Consider the following 24229-nt stretch of genomic DNA (forward strand, 5'->3'; position numbering starts at 1 on the left):
GCAGTAGGTAACCTTTTTCGATTACGGTTCCACCAACTGAAGTTGGCTGTTACGGTTCCACCAACTGAAGTTGGCTGTTACGGTTCCACCAACTGAAGTTGGCTGTTACGGTTCCACCAACTGAAGTTGTCTGTTACGGTTCCACCAACTGATGTTGGCTGTTACGGTTCCACCAACTGATGTTGGCTGTTACGGTTCCACCAACTGAAGTTGGCTGTTACGGTTCCACCAACTGAAGTTGGCTGTTACGGTTCCACCAACTGAAGTTGGCTGTTACGGTTCCACCAACTGAAGTTGGCTGTTACGGTTCCACCAACTGATGTTGGCTGTTACGGTTCCACCAACTGAAGTTGGCTGTTACGGTTCCACCAACTGATGTTGGCTGTTACGGTTCCACCAACTGAAGTTGTCTGTTACGGTTCCACCAACTGATGTTGTCTGTTACGGTTCCACCAACTGAATTTGGCTCTGCCCGGAGTACTCCTGATGTACCCCCTCATGTACATTTTAACTAGTAACTGTGGTCTCATTAATCTTCTCAAGTACCCTCTGTGGATCGTCCTAGTACCCCTGGTTGGGAACCAATGACATAAAGGCATTTCCTGTGTCCTGTATTATCAATATATCAAACTATGTTTTTTTCATCTTTATGGTTTATATTTTGAAACATTGCTTTCTGTGCCTCCCCCGACCCTCCCTTTTCAATGTCACACAGTTGACCATTTGGGATGCAGACATAATCCAATCATACGTTTGATGAAATCATTAGCCTTATGACATTGCATTCAAATGCTGTGTGTTTTAATATACCGTATATAAATTAGCAACATCAAGACACATACACTAAAATTAATTTTCTGTCAATAATCTCAAAATAGTAGTGTAGTATCCATAAAGGTGAACAAGATGATAATCAGAGTACTAAACATATTTTAATATTAAAAAAGAAAGAAATGAACTATTATTCTAACCAATATGTGTGTCTGACCTATGTCCAAGTGTCCAGGTGGATGGGGCAGGTAAACATTTAGCTGCTGGAAATCCTTATCGTGGTGAAGGACTTGGGCATTTTGGACCTCCCCATCCCCACTCTCAGTTCACCTTTGCAGCTGCCTGAACTGGCTCTGTTGTTGCTGTCCCCTTGGCTCTGGATAGAGGCTGTTTCAGGCTGTGTTGACGATGCCGATGGCTCGGATTCATAGAGAACGCAGATGGAGCCGTCCTCTCCTATCCGATATGACACCTCGTATGGATCCACCCACATGGTTAGCTCACTGGGCAGAAGGGTGAAGAGCTGTTCTCTGGTCAGTCCGATGGTGCCGGCGGCTTCACCAATGACTGGGTCCATCTTGTGGTTCTCGTTGATTCTGATGCATCTATAAGCTGAGCCCCGGCAGGGAGCGTTAGGGAACCAGTGGTGTTTGTAGTGCTCTGCAAAAATAAACAACAAAGTCATGTCAGGATTTTTTTTTTTACCTTTATTTTACTAGGCAAATCAGTTAAGAACAAGTTATTATTTTCAATGACGGCCTAGGAACAGTGGGTTAACTGCCTGTTCAGAGGCAGGACGACAGATTTGTACCTTGTCAGCTCGGGGGTTTGAACTTGCAACCTTCTGGTTACTAGTCCAACTAGGCTACTCTGCCGTGTGATGTAGAAAAGGATTGGGCAGTCAAAACAGCCATTTTTGCTCTCTGTCCTTCATGTTTTGTCATTGTGTGTGTGTGTTTGAGAGAGAGAGAGAGAGAGACTTCTGCTACTCAGACATCAATCACCATTGAAGATTTTAATAGCAAGAATATCAGCAGCAATTACAAAACAAAACAATCCACACAATGATTATTATGTCCTATCCTGGTGTCTATGTTTTCTGTCCTATAGGTAGCTAGCTAAGTGACAGTCTAATGTTCATTCATAGCCTGTAGCCCTAAACTTCTACTTGATCTGCTTAAAAAAAAAAAAAAAAATGTTACTGACCCGTGTGATGGAATGCATACTTGTCTGGTGATTTTTATAGGCTACCCTATGCATGAACAGTCATATTCCCCATTCATTTTACCTCCCAGAGATTTCTCGAGGGAATAGCTGAAATGCTGAAGTTGCTCCTCGGATAGCAGTCCAGTTGTTTTCAGTAATCTGGAGATGAAATTCGCTGCTGTGGATACCTCAGTTTTCATTTTATATCTGTCTCATAGAGTAAACAAACGGATAACATTAGTTCACAATCAAACTACAATTACATTTATACCAAGATTGTATCGAAAATAACAACCTAGGTAATAACAATGTTATAACGACCCGACACCATCTCTCTTTGTTGCAATTATTAACATAAATGACACGAAAAGAAAAATAAAACAAACCTGGTCTACAATCAGGAAGGAAAAAAAAGTTACTGTATCGCTTCTTCTCCTTGCAAATATGACTAGGAGATTTTGAAAAGGGGGAAAATGTAGATTACGTGTGGTGAAGGGGAGGAGAAAAAACAACGTATTTCAGTGTAATCTTTGGCGCTCACAACACTGCTTCTTTTTTCTGCTCAGCTGGTAAACATTCTGGAGTACCCACAAAACCCCAGGCAACCAATCCTGTCACACATCACCTATGACGTCATACAGATTTCACTCTCCTTTTTGTGTAAGTGGAGAGAATGTCGTTGAACTTTGTTCACTAAATGTTTACACATAATTATGCCAGAATGATATCACCGCAAATATCCATCAAAAAAAATAAACATATGGGCGAAGTATTACAATGTCTTTATTTTATGATCTGATATGTACTACTGACACAATGTGTCATGGATTTAATTAATTCACTGAGATGAAATGTTGCGTAAACAATCTATTGGGAATCAATTTTTAAAAAGTCTGTCTCTGTCCCTTTTTTGTGTGGAGATTTTTTGTCTGCTCCGAGAAAGAAGGATAAGATAAGAACGAGAGAAAGATAGAGAGATGGCAAAACTCGGCGTTGTTATTTTTGTCCCTTTTGGCGATCCATACAGTTTTTATCACGGAGCGCTTTCTAGACCAATAGGATCGCTGTTTATGTTGAGGTCGTGAATAAGCAGCGTTGTGATTAGCTCATTCTGTAAAACGTTTGAAAGATGGTTTGATAGCTTGCTAACTGAGTTCGCCTGCAGTTATTTTTTGTGAACTTTGTATTTTATTTTTTAGGAATGCCTTCTAAATTGTGAGACGTGCGACAAATAACTAGCCAGAGGCTTGCTTTGAACTGCAATACCGGAGAGGTTCAGGTTGAATGGTTGAGTTTCCTGACCCACATTGACTGGCGCAAGTTAGCTTGCCAAAGTTCGCTAGCTAGCTAAAAAGTTTCTACTTGGCTATCCAAGCTGCACGTTTTCTAGTAATTTTAGTGGCAAAAAAAGTAGTCGGACCCCTGGCCCGGTAACATGGCGTACCCACCCCGCAAGCGCCTCAAGGTGGTGAGCCCTGCGGCTCCATGTAACGACCCCTTCGGAGGTGACGATGATTTTACCCAGGATGATCTGGAAGAGATTGATATTATAGCATCTCAGGCCGTCAACGGAGATCTAGCAGGACCAGGGCCAAGCTCCAAAGGGACGGGGATGGGACCCATTGGTCCTCGACCAGGGGAGTCGTTGAAGCCGTATTCGGGGAGCAGACAACAACCCTCTGGTCTGGCTAGGAGTAACTCCATGAGAGGCAGAGAGATCCCCGAGTTACCATGTAAAGACACTTTCGGTAAGACTTCTGAAATAAATGTACTGTCTGTGGCCTGAAGCACTTAACTATGCCTGACAGAATATATATTGGCCTCTTGTTCTTCCATTCCTGACAGAATATACACTAACGTTACCGGTCAAAAGATTTAGAAAAACCTACACATTCAAGGCATTCCCATATTTATTTATTTTACATTTTCTACATTGTAGAATAATAGTAAAGACATCAAAACTATGAAATAACACATATGGAATCATGTAGTAACCGAAATGGTGTTAAACAAATCAAAATAGATATTTAAAGTAGCCACCCTTTGCCTTGATGACAGCTTTGCACACTCTTGGCATTCTCTCAACCGCCTTCATGATGTGCCTAGGGTTGCAACATTTTGGGGAATATTCAAAGGTAGAAACTTTTTGTGAGAATTACCGGGACTATATGGGAATTAACGTAAATATATGCAAATTAATATTAATACAATTGAAATGTAATGTTTTTTGCATTGGAGTTATTTACCATATCACGTGGAGAGGGAAACCTTTTTACCTCATCATAAGCTGACATATCATCACGTGGAGAGAGAAACCTTTTACCTCATCATAAGTTGACATAGTATCACGTGGAGAGAGAAACCTTTTTACCTCATCATAAGTTGACATATTATCACGTGGAGAGAAACCTTTTACCTCATCATAAGTTGACATATTATCACGTGGAGAGAAACCTTTTACCTCATCATAAGTTGACATGTTATCATGTGGAGAGAGAAACCTTTTTATCTCATCATAAGTTGACATATTATCAAATCATTAAATCCTTCCAATAGAACATTTTAAAACAATTTAGTTACGAATTGAACTTTAATTAAATGAGTTGACTCTAAACATGGGATGATTTCACTGAACAACAAAAGGGAATTTCGAAGGTTCCCCAATGATCCATCGCTTCTCCCATTAATGTTTTCAACATACATCTGTAAAATTATAGTCTAGAAACTAAATCTTTGGTTGTCTTCCTCTCAGTCTTCCATGTCTTCTCCCTGGACCTCCTCAATGTCCACCTCTTGAACATCAGACTCTGAGGCCTCATTTTCACTGTCACTTTCCAACCTTGTTGAGTATGGCTCATTGCCAGGTTCAAAAAGACTCATATTTGCCCGGATGGCCACCAATTTTTCAACCCTTGTATTGGTCAGCGTGTTGCGTGTTTTGGTGTGTGTGTTCCCAAACAAAGACCAGTTGCGCTCTGAGGCGGCTGATGTTGGTGGGATTTGGAGGATGATGAAGGCAACAGGGGAAAGAGCCTCAGATCCACTAAGTCCCTTCCACCAGGTGGCTGATGAGATATGTTGGCACGACTGCCATATTGCATCTCCATCCCAAAGCCCTTGCTTGGAAGTGTACTTCGCCAGACTGCCAAGAACCTCGCCCTCATCCAGGCCAAGGTGGCGAGACACGGTAGTGATGACGCCATAGGTCTTGTTGATCTCTGCACCAGACAGGATGCTCTTGCCGGCATACTTGGGGTCCAAAATGTACGCTACGGTGTGTTTGGGCTTCAGGTAGAAGTCTTCACGCTTTCTGATGTATTTCAGAACTGCAGTTTCCTCTGCTTAGAGCAACAGTGAAGTGGGCAGGGCAGTTCGGATTTCTTCTCTTACATCTGCAAGCAGAGTCTGAACATCAGACAGGATGGCATTGTCTCCCTCAATCCGTCCAAATGGCTACTGCTATAGGTTTCAGGAGTTTCAGGCTGCTTACCACTCTCTCCCAAAATACATCATCCAGGAGGATCCTCTTGATGGGGCTGCCCATATCGGCAGTCTGTGATATGGCCATTTCTTGGAAAGACTCCTTCCCCTCCAGGAGACTGTCAAACATGATAACACCACCCCAACGGGTGTTGCTGGGCAGCTTCAATGTGGTGCTCTTATTCTTCTCACTTTGCTTGGTGAGGTAGATTGCTGCTACAACTTGATGACCCTTCACATACCTAACCATTTCCTTGACTCTCTTGTAGAGTGTATCCAATGTTTTCAGTGCCATGATGACCTTGAGGAACAGATTCAATGCATGAGCAGCACAGCCAATGGGTGTGATGTGATGGTAGGACTCCTCCACTTGAGACCAAGCAGCCTTCATGTTCACAGCATTGTCTGTCACCAGTGCAAATACCTTCTGTGGCCCAAGGTCATTGATGACTGCCTTCAGCTCATCTGCAATGTAGAGACCGAGACCAAATTAGTAGATAAAGCATGTCTGGTTGGAGGGATGCATGCTGAGCGAAGAACATTCAGAAATCTCTTCCAATACACATTGCCTGTGAACACCAGAGGTGAACCAGTTGCATACGCAGCTCGAGCAAGACATTCATCAGCATTTCTCTGACTACATTCTTCCATTGAGTCCAAAAATCTTCTGATTCCAGGAGGACCATGAGCTGTTGCTATCGATAAGGTGTCTGATTCATCATTTTCACCTTGAATATAAGTAGAGGGACTTTTGTCAGAGGTCGCTTATTGTGAGCGTTGAGGGAACTTTATGCACTTGGCCAGATGATTCAGCATCTTTATTGCATTCTTCACATATGATTTGGCACAGTATTTGCAAATGTACACAGCTTTTCCTTCTATATTAGCTGCAGTGAAATGTCTCCACACATCAGATAGTGCCCATGGCATTTTCCTGTAAAGAAAACACAAATACAATTCCATGTACAGATAAATAGTTAAGCGGTTAGATTAAACAACTCCTTTGTAAGATAAATGTTTTAAAATGAAACATGTATGGAAACAGGTGAATTAACACTCCTCGGTTAGCAGGCTCAAGCAAGCTAAAAACCCACATGGTAGCAAAAACTAACTCGCAGAAATTGTTAACAAGTTAGACATTATTTAAACACACTTTGCTGTAGGCTACTATTTACTAGTTAACAAAAAATCATGTATGGCATATAAAATATATTCACCCCACCCAGTATTGTAATCAAAACTTACCAAAAAGCATGTAGCCCTTGGCTCAGACAGTGTAGTAGTGTGGACTCATTAGCATCTCATTAGTGTGCCAGATCTTGATAATCAGCTGTACATATTTTATTTTTTATTTTACCTTTATTTAACCAGGCAAGTCAGTTAAGAACAAATTCTTATTTTCAATGATGGCCTAGGAACAGTGATGGAAGAATGCACTATGCATGCAGACGGTTGCAATTCCATTGAATTGAGGATAGTTTAAACAAAATATGCCACAAGACCTATAATTGCCTTAAGTGTATCCCACAAAAAAAGGTTCACTGTTATAAGCTAACTTTCTTTTGATGAATTTAAGCAAAGTTCCCAGGCATAATTTCCCATTGAAACTTTCCGGAAAGTTTCCCAACCCTTTGCAATCCTCGGTGTGCCTTCTTAAAAGTTTGTTTGTGGAATTTCTTTCCTTCTTATAGTGTTTGAGCCAATCATATACAGAAGATAGCCCTGTTTGATAAAATACCAAGTCCATATTAGAGTTCAAGTAACCGACATGAGGTAGTCACCTGGAATGCATTTCTTCAATCAACAGGTGTGCCTTGTTGAAAGTTAATTTGTGGAGCCAATCATTGTGTTGTGACAAGGTAGGGTTGGTATACAGAACATAACCCTATTTGGTAAAAGACCAAGTCCATATTATGGCAAGAACAACTCAAATAAGCAAAATAGAAACGGCAGATCCATCTTTCCTTTAAGACGTGAAGGTCACAACGATGAAACTGGCTCTCATGAGGACCGCCACAGGAAAGGAAGACCCAGAGTTACCTCTGCTGCAGAGGGTAAGTTCATTAGTTACCAGCCTCAGAATTTGGCAATTAACTGCACCTCAGAATGCAGCCCAAAATAAGCACTTCACAGAGTTCAAGTAACAGACGCATCTAAACATCAACTGTTCAGAGGAGACTGTGGGAATCAGGCCTTCATGGTCGAATTGCTGCAAAGAAACCACTACTAAAGACACCAATAAGAAGAAGATACTTGTTTGGGCCAAGAAACACGAGCAATGGACATTAGTCCGGTGGAAATTTGTCCTTACTTCTGATGAGTCCAAATTGGAGATTTTTGGTTCCAACCGCCTTGTCTTTGTGATACAGTGTGAGTGAACAGATGATCTCCGCATGTGTGGTTCCCACTGTGAAGCATGGAGGAGGAGGTATGATGGTGTGGGGGTGCTTTGCTGGTGACACTGTCTGATTTATTTAGAATTCAAGGCACACTTTAGCAGTATGCCTACCACAACATTCAGCAGCGATAAGCCATCCCATCTTGTTGGCACTTAGTGGGACTATGACCAACACACCTCCAGGCAGTGTAAGGGCTATTTGAACAAGAAGGAGAGTGATGGAGTGCTGCATCAGATGACCTGGCCTCCACAATCACCCGACCTCAACCAAATTGAGATGGTTTGGGATGAGTCGGACCACAAGGAAAAGCAGCCAACAAGTGCTCAGCATGTGGGAACTCCTTCAAGACTGTTGGAAAAACATTCCAGATGAAGCTGGTTGAATGAAAGCCAAGAGTGTTTAAAGCTGTCAACAAGGCAAAGGGTGGCTACTTTGAAGAATCTAAAATAAATATTTTTGGGGTTACTACATGATTCCGTATGTTATTTCATGAGCAGGGCATTGACTCTGGATGCTTCTGTGTGTCACTCTGAATGGGTCTGTTGGATGACTGGTGTGGTGTAGTTGCGGCTTCACTGCATGTATATTGTATGTTTCGGATATTCAATAAAGTATACTTTTTTTAAAGAATGTCTTCGGTGGTATTACCTAAAATAAATACCAAAACTTTGGCAGCCATGCCATTATAAAGACCTTTATTCTACCTGTAAGATTTATGGGAAGATTATTCAAATTGTTGAGTAATGGAATAAGATTTTTTATATATAATCTTATTCCATTACTCAACAATATGAACGCAGATCTAATTAATTTAAATTATCTTCCCATACATTTTACAGGTAGAATAAAGGTATTTTAGAATGGTATGTATGGCTGCCAAAGTTTTGGTATTTAGCATCCAGAGTCAATGCCCTGCTCAAGGGCACGTTGACAGATCTCCCACCAGGCCGAAAGAATGTGAACCCGAAACAACATTCTATCTCCCGCCCAGCAACTCTACTCCCATTCCACATCCCAACCCTCAGCTTCCCTCTGTCCAACCCACCCATCTGCTGGCCACACTCTTCGGATTTCTACGCGACATATATCTTTCAACTATGCTGTGAAGTTTAACGTACAATTTCAATCTATCTAATCGAATAGAATCCACAGATTGCGAGTTGAAGATAAATACTTTAACTAAGAGTATTAGTATATTAGTAATTAACTGACCCGGTCTCTCCAGATCTCCTAACAGTACTATTTCTAGGGTCAATTTTAGATCAATGTTTTGCATTTTCAGCCATTCCTGAACCTGAGACCAGAAACAGGCTACCTGAGGACAATACCAGAATAAATGCTCTATTGATTCTGTATCCTCACAACAAAATCTGCAGAGCTTCGATGATATTGTGCCCCAAATATTCAACATTTTGTTGCTGCCAAGAATTCTCTATAATAATTTTAGCTGAAAAGTACGAGGTCTTAAATCTTGCATTGTTTTATATCAACTCATACACCCTGTACATCGGAAATCTCTTATTTTGCAATCTGTATGGCACAGTTGTCAACATCCTGGTCTTCAACTGAAACTCAGATACTTTTCTATTTATGCTATTTTTATTCCTCCGCCAGTTTCGATATTTTTATATTGGGCAGACAGACCAGTTCTCTACCTCCTCCCACTGCCACCCGCCTCCTCCAGTTTTGATCCTTTATATTGGGCAGACAGACCAGTTCCCTACCTCCTCCCGCTGCCTCCCGCCTCCTCCATTTTTGGGGTAATGCTGTAAAAAATTGGATGTAATCTTGGATTGAGCAGACCTTCCCGTACAATTCTGATAACTCCATGAAGGACATAACTCTACCATTCCAATTTACAATATAATTTAAAAACAAAATACCCTTTTCAAACATCTTTCCCATAAATACAGGTATTTTATCAACCAGCATGTTTGAGTTCAGCCATAATATTTGTTCTATCTTTTCAGGGGATGAAATTGAAATTGTAGCCAGCTCTGCAATGCTTGTTTGAAAAAGAGTATATTTTCAATTAATCGAAAATGAGACATGGCAATCTGCACAAAGGCAAAAAGGCCATTTTTAAACAATCAATGAGCTTTTCTTAGTAATCTACTTGAGAACCATTTAGGGTTCAAGTAAAACTTTTGAATAAGTGAAGCTTTTAGAGAGAGGTTTAGTGCTTTTATATTTACTAATCTTAACCCACCCAATTCATATTCATCATATAGATAGGCATGCTTTTTATTTTGTCTGGTTTAGGATTCCAGATAAAGTTAAATATTTTTTTCTCATGATTAAAAAAACAAATTATCTGGAGTAAGTGACTAAACTCACTAAGGAGTTAATCAGGGAAATTTTTCCGTAAATAGACAGGTATTTACCTCTCCATGGTTACACGGATCTTGTCTATTTTTACAACTTTTCTATTGAAATTCAATGTGGAGAGCTTATTTATATATTTTGTGATATGAATACCAAGTATGTCTACTTCATCATCAGCCAATTCTATAGGTAAACTGCAGGGTAATGTAAAAGTTGTATTTTTTAAAGATCCAATACGTATTATTGAACACTTTTCATAATTAGGTTTTAGTCCAGAGAGTACTGAAAAGTTATCTAGATCTTTAATGAGACATTGCAGGGATCTAGCTAGCAGATTAAATATAAAACTTGAGTCATCGGCATACATGGACACCTTTGTTTTTAAGCCTTGAATTTATAATCCTCTAATGTTATTTGATATGATTTAGCTAGCATTTCGATGGCCATAACGAATAGGTATGGTGACAGCGGACACCCTTGTTTAACTCCTCTTGACAATTCAAAACTCTCTAAGTAGCCGTTATTTACTATTTTACACCTGGGGTTGCTATACATTATTTCTACCCATTTTATAAGAGAATCACCGAAATGGAAAAAAAGCAGGCATTTATAAATAAAATCCAGTCTTACTTTATCAAATGCCTTTTCAAAATCCGCTATAAATACCATGCCTGGCTTCTTAGATGTTTCATGATGTTCTATTATTTCTAGTAGTTTGTCGTATATGATCTCCAATGTATTGTCCATGTGAAAAACCTGTCTGATCAGGATGAACAATACCTGGTAAAACCCTTTTAAATCTGCTATGCATTTTGCTAGTATTTTTGCATCCCAACATTGAAGTGTACGAGGCCTCCAGGGTTTTTTGACAGCAATATAAAGACCCAGTCTATCTGGGTCTTGTTTTAATAATCGGGAATTCAGACCCTTCGTATTTCATAGTTTTGATGTCTTCACTATTATTCTACGATATAGAAAATAGTCAAAATAAAGAAATATTGTCCTCTTGTTCTTTCAATCTTGACAGAATATATATTGTCCCCTTGTTCTTGTATTCCTGACAGAATATATATTGTCCTCTTGTTCTTCCATTCCTGTCAGAATATATTTTGTCCTTTTTGTTTTCGCAGGGAACAGACATCAGTCTAAGACCGACGGGGAGCATTTAAAGCAACTGGAAGCCCAACAAGCAGACCTCCAGAAAAAGGTAGTGAACTGATATGCCGAGTTGTGAAACTCAAATCCTGGAAAGTCTCGTGACGTATATTCACATTGCTAGTTTACTTTTAAGAAATCTCAGCAGCTCAATATCAAGTCAAAATCAAATAATACAGTGTGGAATATGACGGTGTGATGTGGTGTTGTTCTCCAGCTAAAGGAGGTAGAGGAGGAGATCCTGATGAAGAACGGAGAGATCAGAGTGCTGCGTGACTCCCTCAGGGTCGCCCAGCAGGAGAAGGAGACGCAAAGACAGGCTCAGCTCCTCCTGGAGAGGGAGAAGAGAGAAACTCAGAGCGAGAAAGAGAAGGAGCTCTCCAAGAAGGTAGATGTCCCAAGTCGGTTTTTGATTCTGTACGACTATCAAACTCCGATGTGTTACGAAACCACCCTTTACACACTATCCTGCCAAGTCCGAACTAGAGTTGCAAAATTCCAGTAACTTTCTCAACTTTCCCAGAAATCCTGGTTGTAATTTATCAGGTATCAGGAGGGAATAAACAGGACATCCAGAATCCTCCAGCCTGGATTTCTGGATAACCTGGTCCTTTCTTTTTGCATAGTTACAGGAATTTTGCAACCCTATGCCGACCCAAACCGTATGTAATGTAAGCTCACTCCACTGCACACTGACACCCGTTACAATGGAGGAAGCTAAACTGTTTGTATCACACTGACCCCCGTTACAATGGAGGAAGCTAAACTGTTAGCATCACACTGACCCCTGTTACAGTGGAGGAAGCTAAACTGTTAGCATCACACTGACCCCCGTTACAATGAAGGAAGCTAAACTGTTAGCATCAAACTGACCCCTGTTACAGTGGAGGAAGCTAAACTGTTAGCATCACACTGACCCCTGTTAAAGTGGAGGAAGCTAAACTGTTAGCATCACACTTACCCCGTTACAGTGGAGGAAGCTAAACTGTTAGCATCACACTGTCCCCCGTTACAGTAGAGGAAGCTAAACTGTTAGCCTCACACTGACCCCCGTTACAGTGGAGGAAGCTAAACTGTTAGCATCACACTGTCCCCCGTTACAGTAGAGGAAGCTAAACAGTTAGCCTCACACTGACCACCGTTACAGTGGAGGAAGCTAAACTGTTAGCATCACACTGACCCCCGTTACAGTGGAGGACGCTAAACTGTTAGCCTCACACTGACACCCGTTACAGTGGAGGAAGCTAAACTGTTAGCATCACACTGACCCCCGTTACAGTGGAGGACGCTAAACAGTTAGCATCACACTGACCCCCGTTACAGTAGAGGAAGCTAAACAGTTAGCAGCACCTTGAAGTCAGTTTCGCGTGAAGGGGTATCTCATCCTTTACTTGAATGGTTATTTACATGTCTGACACAAGGTGATGAGCCACTGCTTTGTGGGTTACATGAAATAGCGCCCCATTATACTATTAACCAGAGCCCTATGTAGTGCACTATAAAGGGAATAGGGCGCCATTTGGGTTTTCTGATGACCATCTAACCCATTGGTTTGTCTCTGGCTGTATTCTGTTAGAATGGTTTTCTGATGACCATCTAACCCATTGGTTTGTCTAGCTGTATTCTGTTATGATGGTTTTCTGATGACCATCTAACCCATTGGTTTGTCTAGCTGTATTCTGTTATGATGGTTTTCTGATGACCATCTAACCCATTGGTTTGTCTAGCTGTATTCTGTTATGATGGTTTTCTGATGACCATCTAACCCATTGGTTTGTCTCTGTCTGTATTCTGCTATGATGGTTTTCTGATGACCATCTAACCCATTGGTTTGTCTAGCTGTATTCTGTTATGATGGTTTTCTGATGACCATCTAACCCATTGGTTTGTCTCTGTCTGTATTCTGCTATGATGGTTTTCTGATGACCATCTAACCCATTGGTTTGTCTCTGGCTGTAGTCTGTTAGAATGGTTTTCTGATGACCATCTAACCCATTGGTTTGTCTCTGGCTGTATTCTGTTAGAATGGTTTTCTGATGACCATCTAACCCATTGGTTTGTCTCTGGCTGTATTCTGTTAGAATGGTTTTCTGATGACCATCTAACCCATTGTATTTTGACGCTCCCACCTATCCAACCTCTATGTGCGTGTCACCCGTTACAGACCATCTAACCCATTGTATTTTGACGCTCCAACCTATCCTGTCTTACGGTTGGAAAAAAGCACAATACAAGTTTCCGTTGGACGTCTGTGTACAATTGGACAATAAAGTCCATCTGTTTCTTCTAATGTGTCCGCAGGTGCAGTCCCTGCTGTCTGAGCTGCACTTCAAAGAGGCTGAGATGAACGAGATGAAGACTAAACTACAGAACGCAGAGAAGGGAAGGAAAGCAGTGGCTTCACCTGTCCCCAGAAACAGGTACCCAAACACACACACCTGTCCCCAGAAACAGGTGCCCAAACACACACACCTGTCCCCAGAAACAGGTGCCCAAACACACACACCTGTCACCAGAAACAGGTGCCCAAACACACACACCTGTCCCCAGAAACAGGTGCCCAAACACACACACCTGTCCCCAGAAACAGGTACCCAAACACACACACCTGTCACCAGAAACAGGTACCCAAACACACACACCTGTCACCAGAAACAGGTGCCCAAACACACACACCTGTCACCAGAAACAGGTGCCCAAACACACACACCTGTCACCAGAAACAGGTGCCCAAACACACACACCTGTCCCCAGAAACAGGTGCCCAAACACACACACCTGTCCCCAGAAACAGGTACCCAAACACACACACCTGTCCCCAGAAACAGGTACCCAAACACACACACCTGTCACCAGAAACAGGTACCCAAACACACACACCTGTCCCCAGAAACAGGTGCCCAAACACACACACCTGTCACCAGAAACAGGTTAACTGCTCTTCGGGCCTACCAGTCTTTCTGTATATGATATGTAATGAGCTGATTGGACCAGAGAGCACACAGGAAAACTATGCGGACCAATGATTTTCAGGTAGACATTAGACCTTTTCCAACCTGGGGAGGCTTAGCTATTGTCTTTATTTTGTTATGTTCTGACTTTACAAAAGTGGATCAGGGTTCTCGCCAAAGAATGTAAGAGAGGTACTGCTCCACCTTGTAGACTGGCTGCGCCATATGACTTTATTTGTTATTATATAAGGCAATATTTAGCTTTCGGGTTGCTGGAAATGGATAGATTGCAGGATTTGACAATATTTGCACATTATTCTTGCACGCAGCTCTGTCAAGTTGGTTGTTGACAGTTGCTAGACTGACATTTTCAGGTCTTTGCCATAGATTTTCTAGTCGATGTAAGTCCAAACTGTAACTCGGCCCCTCCCGAATATTCAATGTTGTCTTGGTTAAACAACTCCTGTTTAGATTAGTCCTTGTGTTTTAGGTTATTGTCCTGCTGAAAGGTGAATTCATCTCCCAGTGTCTGGTGGAAAGCAGACTGACCAAAGGTTTCCTGTAGGATTTTTCTTGTGCTTAGCTCTATTCTGTCTCGTCCTTGTTGATGACAAGCATACCAAATATATTAAGGAGGATGGGATCCACCCAAATAATTTGTGTTCCTGGATCCTTACACAGCATTATAAGGCTGCGTTGAGACAATGCCTTATCAATGACCCAAACCCAGCTCAGTTAATCTCTACCATTGTGACACTGAGTCATCAGAATGCTTCAGCAAATGTACATTATCCCAGGGGTGATGGAAGACACAATGTAAGTAACCTAATGTATGTCCCTCTATCTGCCCTGAATGCCTCAGCTGATCCCACAGCTGTTGTCTGCAGTAATCATGTGTCTATGAACCAGAGTTATACTGTTAGCACTGAGGCGGTGTGCCCTAGGAGGACGTTCAACTCCCCCTGCACTAACATCAATAACAATATCAACTCCCAGCTGTTGTCTGCAGTAATCATGTGTCTATGAACCAGAGTTATACTGTTAGCACTGAGGCGGTGTGCCCTAGGAGGAAGTCCACTGTGAGCAGCTCACCCTGCAACAACATCAATAACAATATCAACTCCCAGCTGTTGTCTGCAGTAATCATGTGTCTATGAACCAGAGTTATACTGTTAGCACTGAGGCGGTGTGCCCTAGGAGGAAGTCCACTGTGTGCAGCTCACCCTGCAACAACATCAATAACAATATCAACTCCCAGCTGTTGTCTGCAGTAATCATGTGTCTATGAACCAGAGTTATACTGTTAGCACTGAGGCGGTGTGCCCTAGGAGGAAGTCCACTGTGTGCAGCTCACCCTGTATTAACATGAGCATGTCTACTTCTGCTAAGCCTCCCAGTAAAGTAATGAAAACAATCAAGCATCCCAGAAAAGTGCTAAAAATAGCCCACGTTAAACATATGTAGCTTAAAGAAACAAGGTTCATGAAGTCAATAATTTGCTAGTAACAGATGACATTCATATTCTGACTATCTCTGAAACTCACTTAGATAATACCTTTCATTATACGGTGGTAGCAAGACATGGTTATAACATCTACAGAAAATACAGAAATTCCAATGGGGGCGGTGCTGTGGTCTATATTGAGAACTACATTCCTGTAAAGCTTAGAGAGGATCTCATGTTAAATACTGTTGAAGTAATATGGCTACAGATTCATCAGCCTCACCTAAAGACCATTCTGGTGGGAAGCTGCTATAGACCACCAAGTGCTAACAGTCAGTATCTGGATATTATGTGTGAAATGCTTGATAATGAATGTGATATCAACAGAGAGGTACATTTTCTGGGTGATTTAAATATTGACTGGCTTTCATCAAGCTGCCCTCACAAGAAAAAGCTTGAATCTGTAACCAGGGCCTGCATCCTGGTTCAGGTTATCAGTCAACCTACCAAGGTAGTTACAAACAGCACAGGAATGAAATCATCAACATGTATTGATTACATCTTTACTAATGCTGCAGAAGCAGCTTTAAAGCAGTATCCAAATCCCATCAGATGTAATGATCAATATAGTAGCCATACCTAGGAAAAGCAACGTTCCAAAGGCTGGGCCTAATATAGTGTATGAGAGGTCAGGCTGGGCCTAATATAGTGTATGAGAGGTCAGGCTGGGCCTAATATAGTGTATGAGAGGTCAGGCTGGGCCTAATATAGTGTATGAGAGGTCAGGCTGGGCCTAATATAGTGTATGAGAGGTCAGGCTGGGCCTAATATAGTGTATGAGAGGTCAGGCTGGGCCTAATATAGTGTATGAGAGGTCAGGCTGGGCCTAATATAGTGTATGAGAGGTCAGGCTGGGCCTAATATAGTGTATAAGGTCATACAATACGTTTTGTAGTGATTCCTATGTTGATGTAAAGAATATTTGTTCCGTGGTGTGTAATGAGGAGCAATCAGACGTTGCACTTGACACATGAATGAAATTGCTTATCCCAGTTACTAATAAGCATAAACCCATTAAGAAAATGACTGTTAAAACTATTAAATCCCAATGGATTGGTAAGGAATTGAAAAATGGTATGTTTTAGAGGGATGAGGCAAAGGGAATGGCATAAGTCTGGCTGCACAACCGATTTGGCAAACGTACCGCAAATTGATAAATCATGTGACTAAACTGAATAAAAAGAAACTAAACTATGAAACAAAGATAAATGATATAAAGAATTATAATAAAAATCTTTGGAGTGCCTTAAAAATAGATTTTGGGCAAAAAGGCAAACTCAGCTCCCTCATTCATTGAATCAGATGGTTCATTCATCACAAAACCCACTGATATTGCCAACTACTTTAATGATTTGTTTCATTGGCAAGATGAGCAGACTTAGACATGACATGCCAGCAACAAACGCCAACACTACACATCCAGGTATAACTGATCTAATTATGAAAGACAAACATTGTCATTTTGAATTTTAAAAATGCAGTGTGATAGAGGTGCATTTCTGTTGTCTATCAACAATGACAAGCCACCGGGGTCTGACAACTGGATGGAAAATGACTGAGGATAATAGTGGACAATATTACATCTCCTATTTGCCACATCTTCAATTTAAGACGAGTAGAAAGTGTGTGTCCTCAGGCCTGGAGGGAAGCTAAAGTCATTCCACTACCTAAGAATAGTAAAGCCCCCTTTACTGGCTCAAATAGCTGACCAATCAGGCTGTTACCAACCCTTAGTAAACGGTTTTGCGAAAAACAATGTTCGACCAGATACAATGCTATTTTGCAGTAAACAAATTGACAACAGGCTTTCAGCACGCTGATAGGGAAGGACCTTTCACATGCATGGCACTTACACAGATGACTGATGATTGGCTGAGATAAATTGATGATAAGAAGATTGTGGGAGCTGTCTTGTTAGACTTCAGCGTGGCTTTTGACATTATTTATCATAGTCTGCTGCGGGAAAAACATATGTGTTATGGCTTTACACCCCCTGCTATAATGTGGATAAAGAGTTACCTGTCTAACAGAACACAGAGGGTGTTCTAGAATGTGTTATGGCTTTACACCCCCTGCTATATTGTGGATAAAGAGTTACCTGTCTAACAGAACACAGAGGGTGTTCTAGAATGTGTTATGGCTTTACACCCCCTGCTATATTGTGGATAAAGAGTTAACTGTCTAACAGAACACAGAGGGTGTTCTAGAATGTGTTATGGCTTTACACCCCCTGCTATAATGTGGATAAAGAGTTACCTGTCTAACAGAACACAGAGGGTGTTCTAGAATGTGTTATGGCTTTACACCCCCTGCTATAATGTGGATAAAGAGTTACCTGTCTAACAGAACACAGAGGGTGTTCTTTAACGGAAGCCTCTCTAACAAAATCCAGGTAGAATCAGGAATTCCTCAGGGCAGCTGTCTAGGCCCCTTACTTTTTACAGTCTTTACTAACGGCATGCCAAAGACCCGTGTGTCTATGTATGCGGATCACTCAACACTATACATGTCAGCTACTACAGCGACTGAAATGACTGCAACACTTAACAAAGAGCTGCTGTTAGTTTCAGAGTGGGTGGCAAGGAACAAGTTAGTCCAAAAAACAAAGCATTTTATTTGGGACAAATCATTCACTAAACCCTGAACCTCACCCAAATATTGTAATGAATAATGTGGAAATTAAGGTGACTAAACTGCTTGGAGTAACCCTGGATTGTAAACTGTCATGGTCAAAACATATTGATACAACAGTAGCTAAGATGGGGAGAAGTCTGTCTATAATAAAGCTCTGCTCTTCTTAACAGCACTATCAACAGTGCAACCATTAATAATATGCACGTAATCTCTCCTGGCTGAAAGTGGAGGAGAGATTGACTTCATCACTACTTACATTCATGAGAGGAGTTGACATGTGGAATGAACCGAGCTGTCTGTTTGAACTACTAACACAAAGCTCAGACACCCATGCATACGCCACAAGACGTGCCACCAGAGGTCTCTTCAGACTCCCCAAGTATAGAACAGACTGTGGGAGGCGCACAGTACTACATAGAGCCATGACTACATGGAACTCTATCCACAGTACTACATAGCGCCATGACGACATGAAACTCTATTCCACAGTACTACATAGAGCCATGACTACATGGAACTCTATTCCACAGTACTACATACAGCCATGACTACATGGAACTCTGTTCCACAGTACTACATAGAGCCATGACTACATGGAACTCTATTCCACAGTACTACATAGAGCCATGACTACATGGAACTCTATTCCACAGTACTACATAGCGCCATGACAACATGGAACTCTATTCCACAGTACTACATAGAGCCATGACTACATGGAACTCTGTTCCACAGTACTACATAGAGCCATGACTACATGGAACTCTATTCCACAGTACTACATAGAGCCATGACTTCATGGAACTCTATTCCACAGTACTACATAGAGCCATGACTACATGGAACTCTGTTCCACAGTACTACATAGAGCCATGACGACATGGAACTCTGTTCCACAGTACTACATAGAGCCATGACTACATGGAACTCTATTCCACAGTACTACATAGAGCCATGACGACATGGAACTCTATTCCATATCAAATAACTGATGCAAGTAGTAGAATCCTACTTTTTTAAATACACCTTATGGAACAGCGGGTACTGTGAAGAGGCACAAACATACGCAATACACACACACACACACACACACACATGGATTTTGTATTGTAGGTATGTGGTAGAAGATTAGTGGCCTGAAGGCACACACTTAATGTGTTGTGAATGTATTGTAATATTTTTAAATTGTATAAACTGCCTTAATTTTGCTGGACCCCAGGAAGAGTAGCTACTGCCTTGGCAGGAACTAATGGGGATCCATAATAAACCCCAGGAAGAGTAGCTGCTGCCTTGGCAGGAACTAATGGGGATCCATAATAAACCCCAGGAAGAGTAGCTGCTGCCTTGGCAGGAACTAATGGGGATCCATAATAAACCCAATAGAGAGTAGCTGCTGCCTTGGCAGGAACTATTGGGGATCCATAATAACCCCCAGGAAGAGTAGCTGCTGCCTTGACAGGAACTAATGGGGATCCATAATAAATACAAATACCTATAAAATAATGCTTGAAAAGATGAAGAGTGGTACTCAGTGTTGTGTTGGATTTGCCCTAAACATAACGCTTTGTTCAGGACTTAAAGTTAATTTCTTTGCTGCATGTTTTGCAGTATTACTTTAGTGCCTTATTGCAAACAGGATTCATGTTTTGGAATATGTTGTATTCTTCCTCTCCGGCAACTGAGTTAGGAAGGACACCTGTATCTTTGTAGTGACTGGGTGTATTGATACACCAATGTGTAATTAATAACTTCACCGCTCAAAGGGATATTCAATGTCTGCAGTAGGTGCCCTTCTCTCTGATTCCACTTTGACATTATTGTGGGTAGGCCAGTGACACAAAATCTTAATTTAATAAAATGTTAAATTCAGGCCGCAACACAACAAAATGTGGAAAAAGTCAAGGGGTGTGAATACTTTGTGAAGGCTCATGTAAACATTCACTTCCATTCTTCTCCTCTTTTCCCTGGCCTCTCTCACTCCCTCCATCTCACGGATCCAACACACTCTTAGGTCTATGTCCCAAATTGCACCCTATTCCCTATATAGTGCACTAATTTTGACCTGTTTGAAACTCAATGTGTTTTTTTTTGTGTGTGTTTTTTAACCATTTACTAATCGGTGCCATTCTTTTTGAAGCATTGGAAAACCTCCCTGGTCTTTGTGGTTGAATTGGTGTTTGAAATTCACTGCTTGACTTAGGGACCTTACGCATAATTGTATGTGTTGGGTACAGAAATTAGGTAGTCATTGAAAAATCATGTTAAACACAATTTCACACACAGGAAGTCCATGCAACTTATTATGTGATTTGTTAAGCATGTTTTCACTCCTGAACGTATATACGCTTTGAATACTTATTGACTCAAAGCCTTTCATCTCTTCATTTTTTTAATACATTTTAGATACATTCTTAAACATAATTCCACTTTGAACTTATGGGGTAGTGTGTGTGTGTTGTGTGTCACTGGCCTACACACACACACATCTCAATTTAATCCATTTTAAATTCAGACTGTAACACTACAAACTGTGGGGAAGAAGACACTTTCTGAAGGTGCTGTAAGTCTGATGTCTTTTCCCCATTCTCCCTCCCCGTCTCCAGCCCCGGTCTGTCTGGTCCCACTGCCCTGCTCCAGGGTGCCGGTGGTGCCAGCAGCAGCCCTCACTGTGTAGCCATTCCTGGAGGAACAGCCTTCATCACCAAGGAGATGTTTGGTGCCCAGCTGCCCTCTAGGTCAACGCCAGGCAAGACCCCGGGACCAGTACACCTCAGAGACGGTACGGATGATTGGCTAATCGCCTATGGATTATCACATTCCCACCTGCTCCTTCCATTTTAAACCATTGAGTTCCGGAGAGATGTAACATAATTGGAGCTCCTATTTGGTGTGATTAAGAAAATGTGTATCCCCCTCCGTTGCTATGATGACAAGCCATGTCTCAAGGCTACCTGTTACATTAAAATGTAGTCATTGGGGGGGGGGGGGGTCCAGTGTGACTGTTAACTCGGCCGTCTGACTGGGCCAGTCTGACTGTTAGTTAGACCCGTCTGACTGGCCCAGTGTGAATGTTAGTTAGGCCCGTCTGACTGGCCCAGTGTGAATGTTAGTTAGGCCCGTCTGACTGGCCCAGTGTGAATGTTAGTTAGGCCCGTCTGACTGGCCCAGTGTGAATGTTAGTTAGGCCCGTCTGACTGGCCCAGTGTGAATGTTACTTAGGCCCGTCTGACTGGCCCAGTGTGAATGTTAGTTAGGCCCGTCTGACTGGCCCAGTGTGAATGTTAGTTAGGCCCGTCTGACTGGCCCAGTGTGAATGTTAGTTAGGCCCGTCTGACTGGCCCAGTGTGAATGTTAGTTAGGCCCGTCTGACTGGCCCAGTGTGAATGTTAGTTAGGCCCGTCTGACTGGCCCAGTGTGAATGTTAGTTAGGCCCGTCTGACTGGCCCAGTGTGAATGTTAGTTAGGCCCGTCTGACTGGCCCAGTGTGAATGTTAGTTAGGCCCGTCTGACTGGCCCAGTGTGAATGTTAGTTAGGCCCGTCTGACTGGCCCAGTGTGAATGTTAGTTAGGCCCGTCTGACTGGCCCAGTGTGAATGTTAGTTAGGCCCATCTGACTGGCCCAGTGTGAATGTTAGTTAGGCCCGTCTGACTGTTAGTTAGGCCCGTCTGACTGGGCATGTTGTTTTTGTGTTCAGATGGAAAACAACAGTCCAGCGGCAGACAGGAAGTGACTCACTCAGACCCTTTTAACACATTTCAACACTCTCATCATCAAGGTGAGTTTCTAGTTACCTAACCCTCAGTATAGTATCTATATATAGTTCTACTAGTTACCTAACCCTCAGTATAGTATCTATATCAAATCAAATTTATTTATATAGCCCTTCGTACATCAGCTGATATCTCCAAAGTGCTGTACAGAAACCCAGCCTAAAACCCCAAACAGCAAGCAATGCAGGTGTAGAAGCACGGTGGCTAGGAAAAACTCCCTAGAAAGGCCAGAACCTAGGAAGAAACCTAGAGAGGAACCAGGCTTTGAGGGGTGGCCAGTCCTCTTCTGGCTGTACCGGGTGGAGATTATAACAGAACATTGCCAAGATGTTAAAATGTTCATAAATGACCAGCATGGTCGAATAATAATAAGGCCTAACAGTTGAAACTGGAGCAGCAGCACGGCCAGGTGGACTGGGGACAGCAAGGAGTCATCATGTCAGGTAGTCCTGGGGCATGGTCCTAGGGCTCAGGTCCTCTGAGAGAGAGAAAGAAAGAGAGAAAGAGAGAATTAGAGAGAGCACACTTAAATTCACACAGGACACCGAATAGGACAGGAGAAGTACTCCAGATATAACAAACTGACCCTAGCCCCCCGACACACAAACTACTGCAGCATAAATACTGGAGGCTGACAGGAGGGGTCAGGAGACACTGTGGCCCCATCCGAGGACACCCCTGGACAGGGCCAAACAGGAAGGATATAACCCCACCCACTTTACCAAAGCACAGCCCCCACACCACTAGAGGGATATCTTCAACCACCAACCTACCATCCTGAGACAAGGCTGAGTATAGCCCACAAAGATCTCCGCCACGGCACAACCCAAGGGGGGGGCGCCAACCCAGACAGGATGACCACATCAGTGAATCAACCCACTCAGGTGACGCACCCCCTCCAGGGGAGAGCCCCAGTAAGTCAGTGACTCAGCCCCTGAAATAGGGTTAGAGGCAGAGAATCCCAGTGGAAAGAGGGGAACCGGCCAGGCAGAGACAGCAAGGGCGGTTCGTTGCTCCAGAGCCTTTCCGTTCACCTTCCCACTCCTGGGCCAGACTACACTCAATCATATGACCCACTGAAGAGATGAGTCTTCAGTAAAGACTTAAAGGTTGAGACCGAGTCTGCGTGTCTCACATAGATAGGCAGACCATTCCATAAAAATGGAGCTCTATAGGAGAAAGCCCTGCCTCCAGCTGTTTGCTTAGAAGTTCTAGTGACAATTATGAGGCCTGCGTCTTGTGACCGTAGCGTACGTGTAGGTATGTACGGCAGGACCAAATCAGAGAGATAGGTAGGAGCAAGCCCATGTAATGCTTTGTAGGTTAGCAGTAACACCTTGTAATCAGCCCTTGCTTTTGACAGGCAGCCAGTGTAGGGAGGCTAGCACTGGAGTAATATGATCAATTTTTTTTGGTTCTGGTCAGGATTCTTGCAGCCGTATTTAGCACTAACTGAAGTTTATTTAGTGCTTTATCCGGGTAGCCGGAAAATAGAGCATTGCAGTAGCCAAACCTAGAAGTGACAAAAGCATGGATACATTTTTCTGCATCATTTATGGACAGAAAGTTTCTGATTTTTGCAATGTTCCGTAGATGGAAAAAAGCGGTCCTTGAAATGGTCTTGATATGTTCTTCAAAAGAGAGATCAGGGTCCAGAGTAACGCCGAGGTCCTTCAGTTTTATTTGAGACGACTGTACAACCATTAAGATTAATTGTCAGATTCAACAGAAGATCTCTTTGTTTCTTGGGACCTAGAACAAGCATCTCTGTTTTGTCCGAGTTTAAAAGTAGAACGTTTGCAGCCATCCACTTCCTTATGTCTGAAACACATGCTTCTAGCGAGGGCAATTTTGGGGCTTCACCATGTTTCATTGAAATGTACAGCTGTGTGTCATTATGTTTTCGAATGACATCCCCAAGAGGTAAAAAATATAGTGAAAACAATAGTGGTCCTAAAACGGAACCTTGAGGAACACCGAAATTTCATCATTGGTGGGGGGCGCTACATCATTCTCTGTGTTGGTGGGGACAC

The 24229-nt window shown here is 42.3% G+C and overlaps 2 protein-coding genes across 2 annotated transcripts in view; one reads left to right on the forward strand and one right to left on the reverse strand.

Annotated features, from left to right (window-relative positions):
• Positions 1-784: 784 nt before the first annotated feature.
• si:dkey-42i9.4 (uncharacterized protein LOC492503 homolog) lies at positions 785-2546 on the reverse strand. The gene is made up of 3 exons (XM_064967132.1): positions 2364-2546; positions 2060-2184; positions 785-1431 (listed from the first exon to the last, which is right to left on the reverse strand). Exons 2-3 carry the CDS (start codon positions 2175-2177, stop codon positions 1028-1030), a joined length of 522 nt encoding a protein of 173 aa, XP_064823204.1. The 5' UTR covers positions 2178-2184; positions 2364-2546; the 3' UTR covers positions 785-1027.
• A 529-nt stretch (positions 2547-3075) lies between these two features.
• The window catches only part of atrip (ATR interacting protein), a 46431-nt gene continuing 25277 nt past the window's right edge, over positions 3076-24229 (forward strand). Inside the window, exons 1-6 of the mRNA XM_064967426.1 lie at positions 3076-3725; positions 11312-11388; positions 11554-11724; positions 13638-13756; positions 21029-21204; positions 22121-22201. Coding sequence (XP_064823498.1) covers positions 3413-3725; positions 11312-11388; positions 11554-11724; positions 13638-13756; positions 21029-21204; positions 22121-22201 — 937 coding nt within the window. The 5' untranslated portion in view covers positions 3076-3412. The remainder of the gene's footprint in view (positions 3726-11311; positions 11389-11553; positions 11725-13637; positions 13757-21028; positions 21205-22120; positions 22202-24229) is intronic.

This window comes from Oncorhynchus masou, chromosome 6 (assembly GCF_036934945.1).
Source record: "Oncorhynchus masou masou isolate Uvic2021 chromosome 6, UVic_Omas_1.1, whole genome shotgun sequence".
Classification (NCBI taxonomy): Eukaryota; Metazoa; Chordata; class Actinopteri; order Salmoniformes; family Salmonidae; genus Oncorhynchus; species Oncorhynchus masou.

What these genes read in the sequence shown, in the direction of transcription:
- si:dkey-42i9.4 (XM_064967132.1), bottom strand. Translation starts at nt 2,177, where the DNA reads ATGAAAACTGAGGTATCCACAGCAGCGAATTTCATCTCCAGATTACTG. An exon ending in CCTCGAGAAATCTCTGGGAG is followed by an intron (nt 1,432 to 2,059) that starts GTAAAATGAATG and finishes TTATTTTTGCAG; the next exon opens with AGCACTACAAACACCACTGG.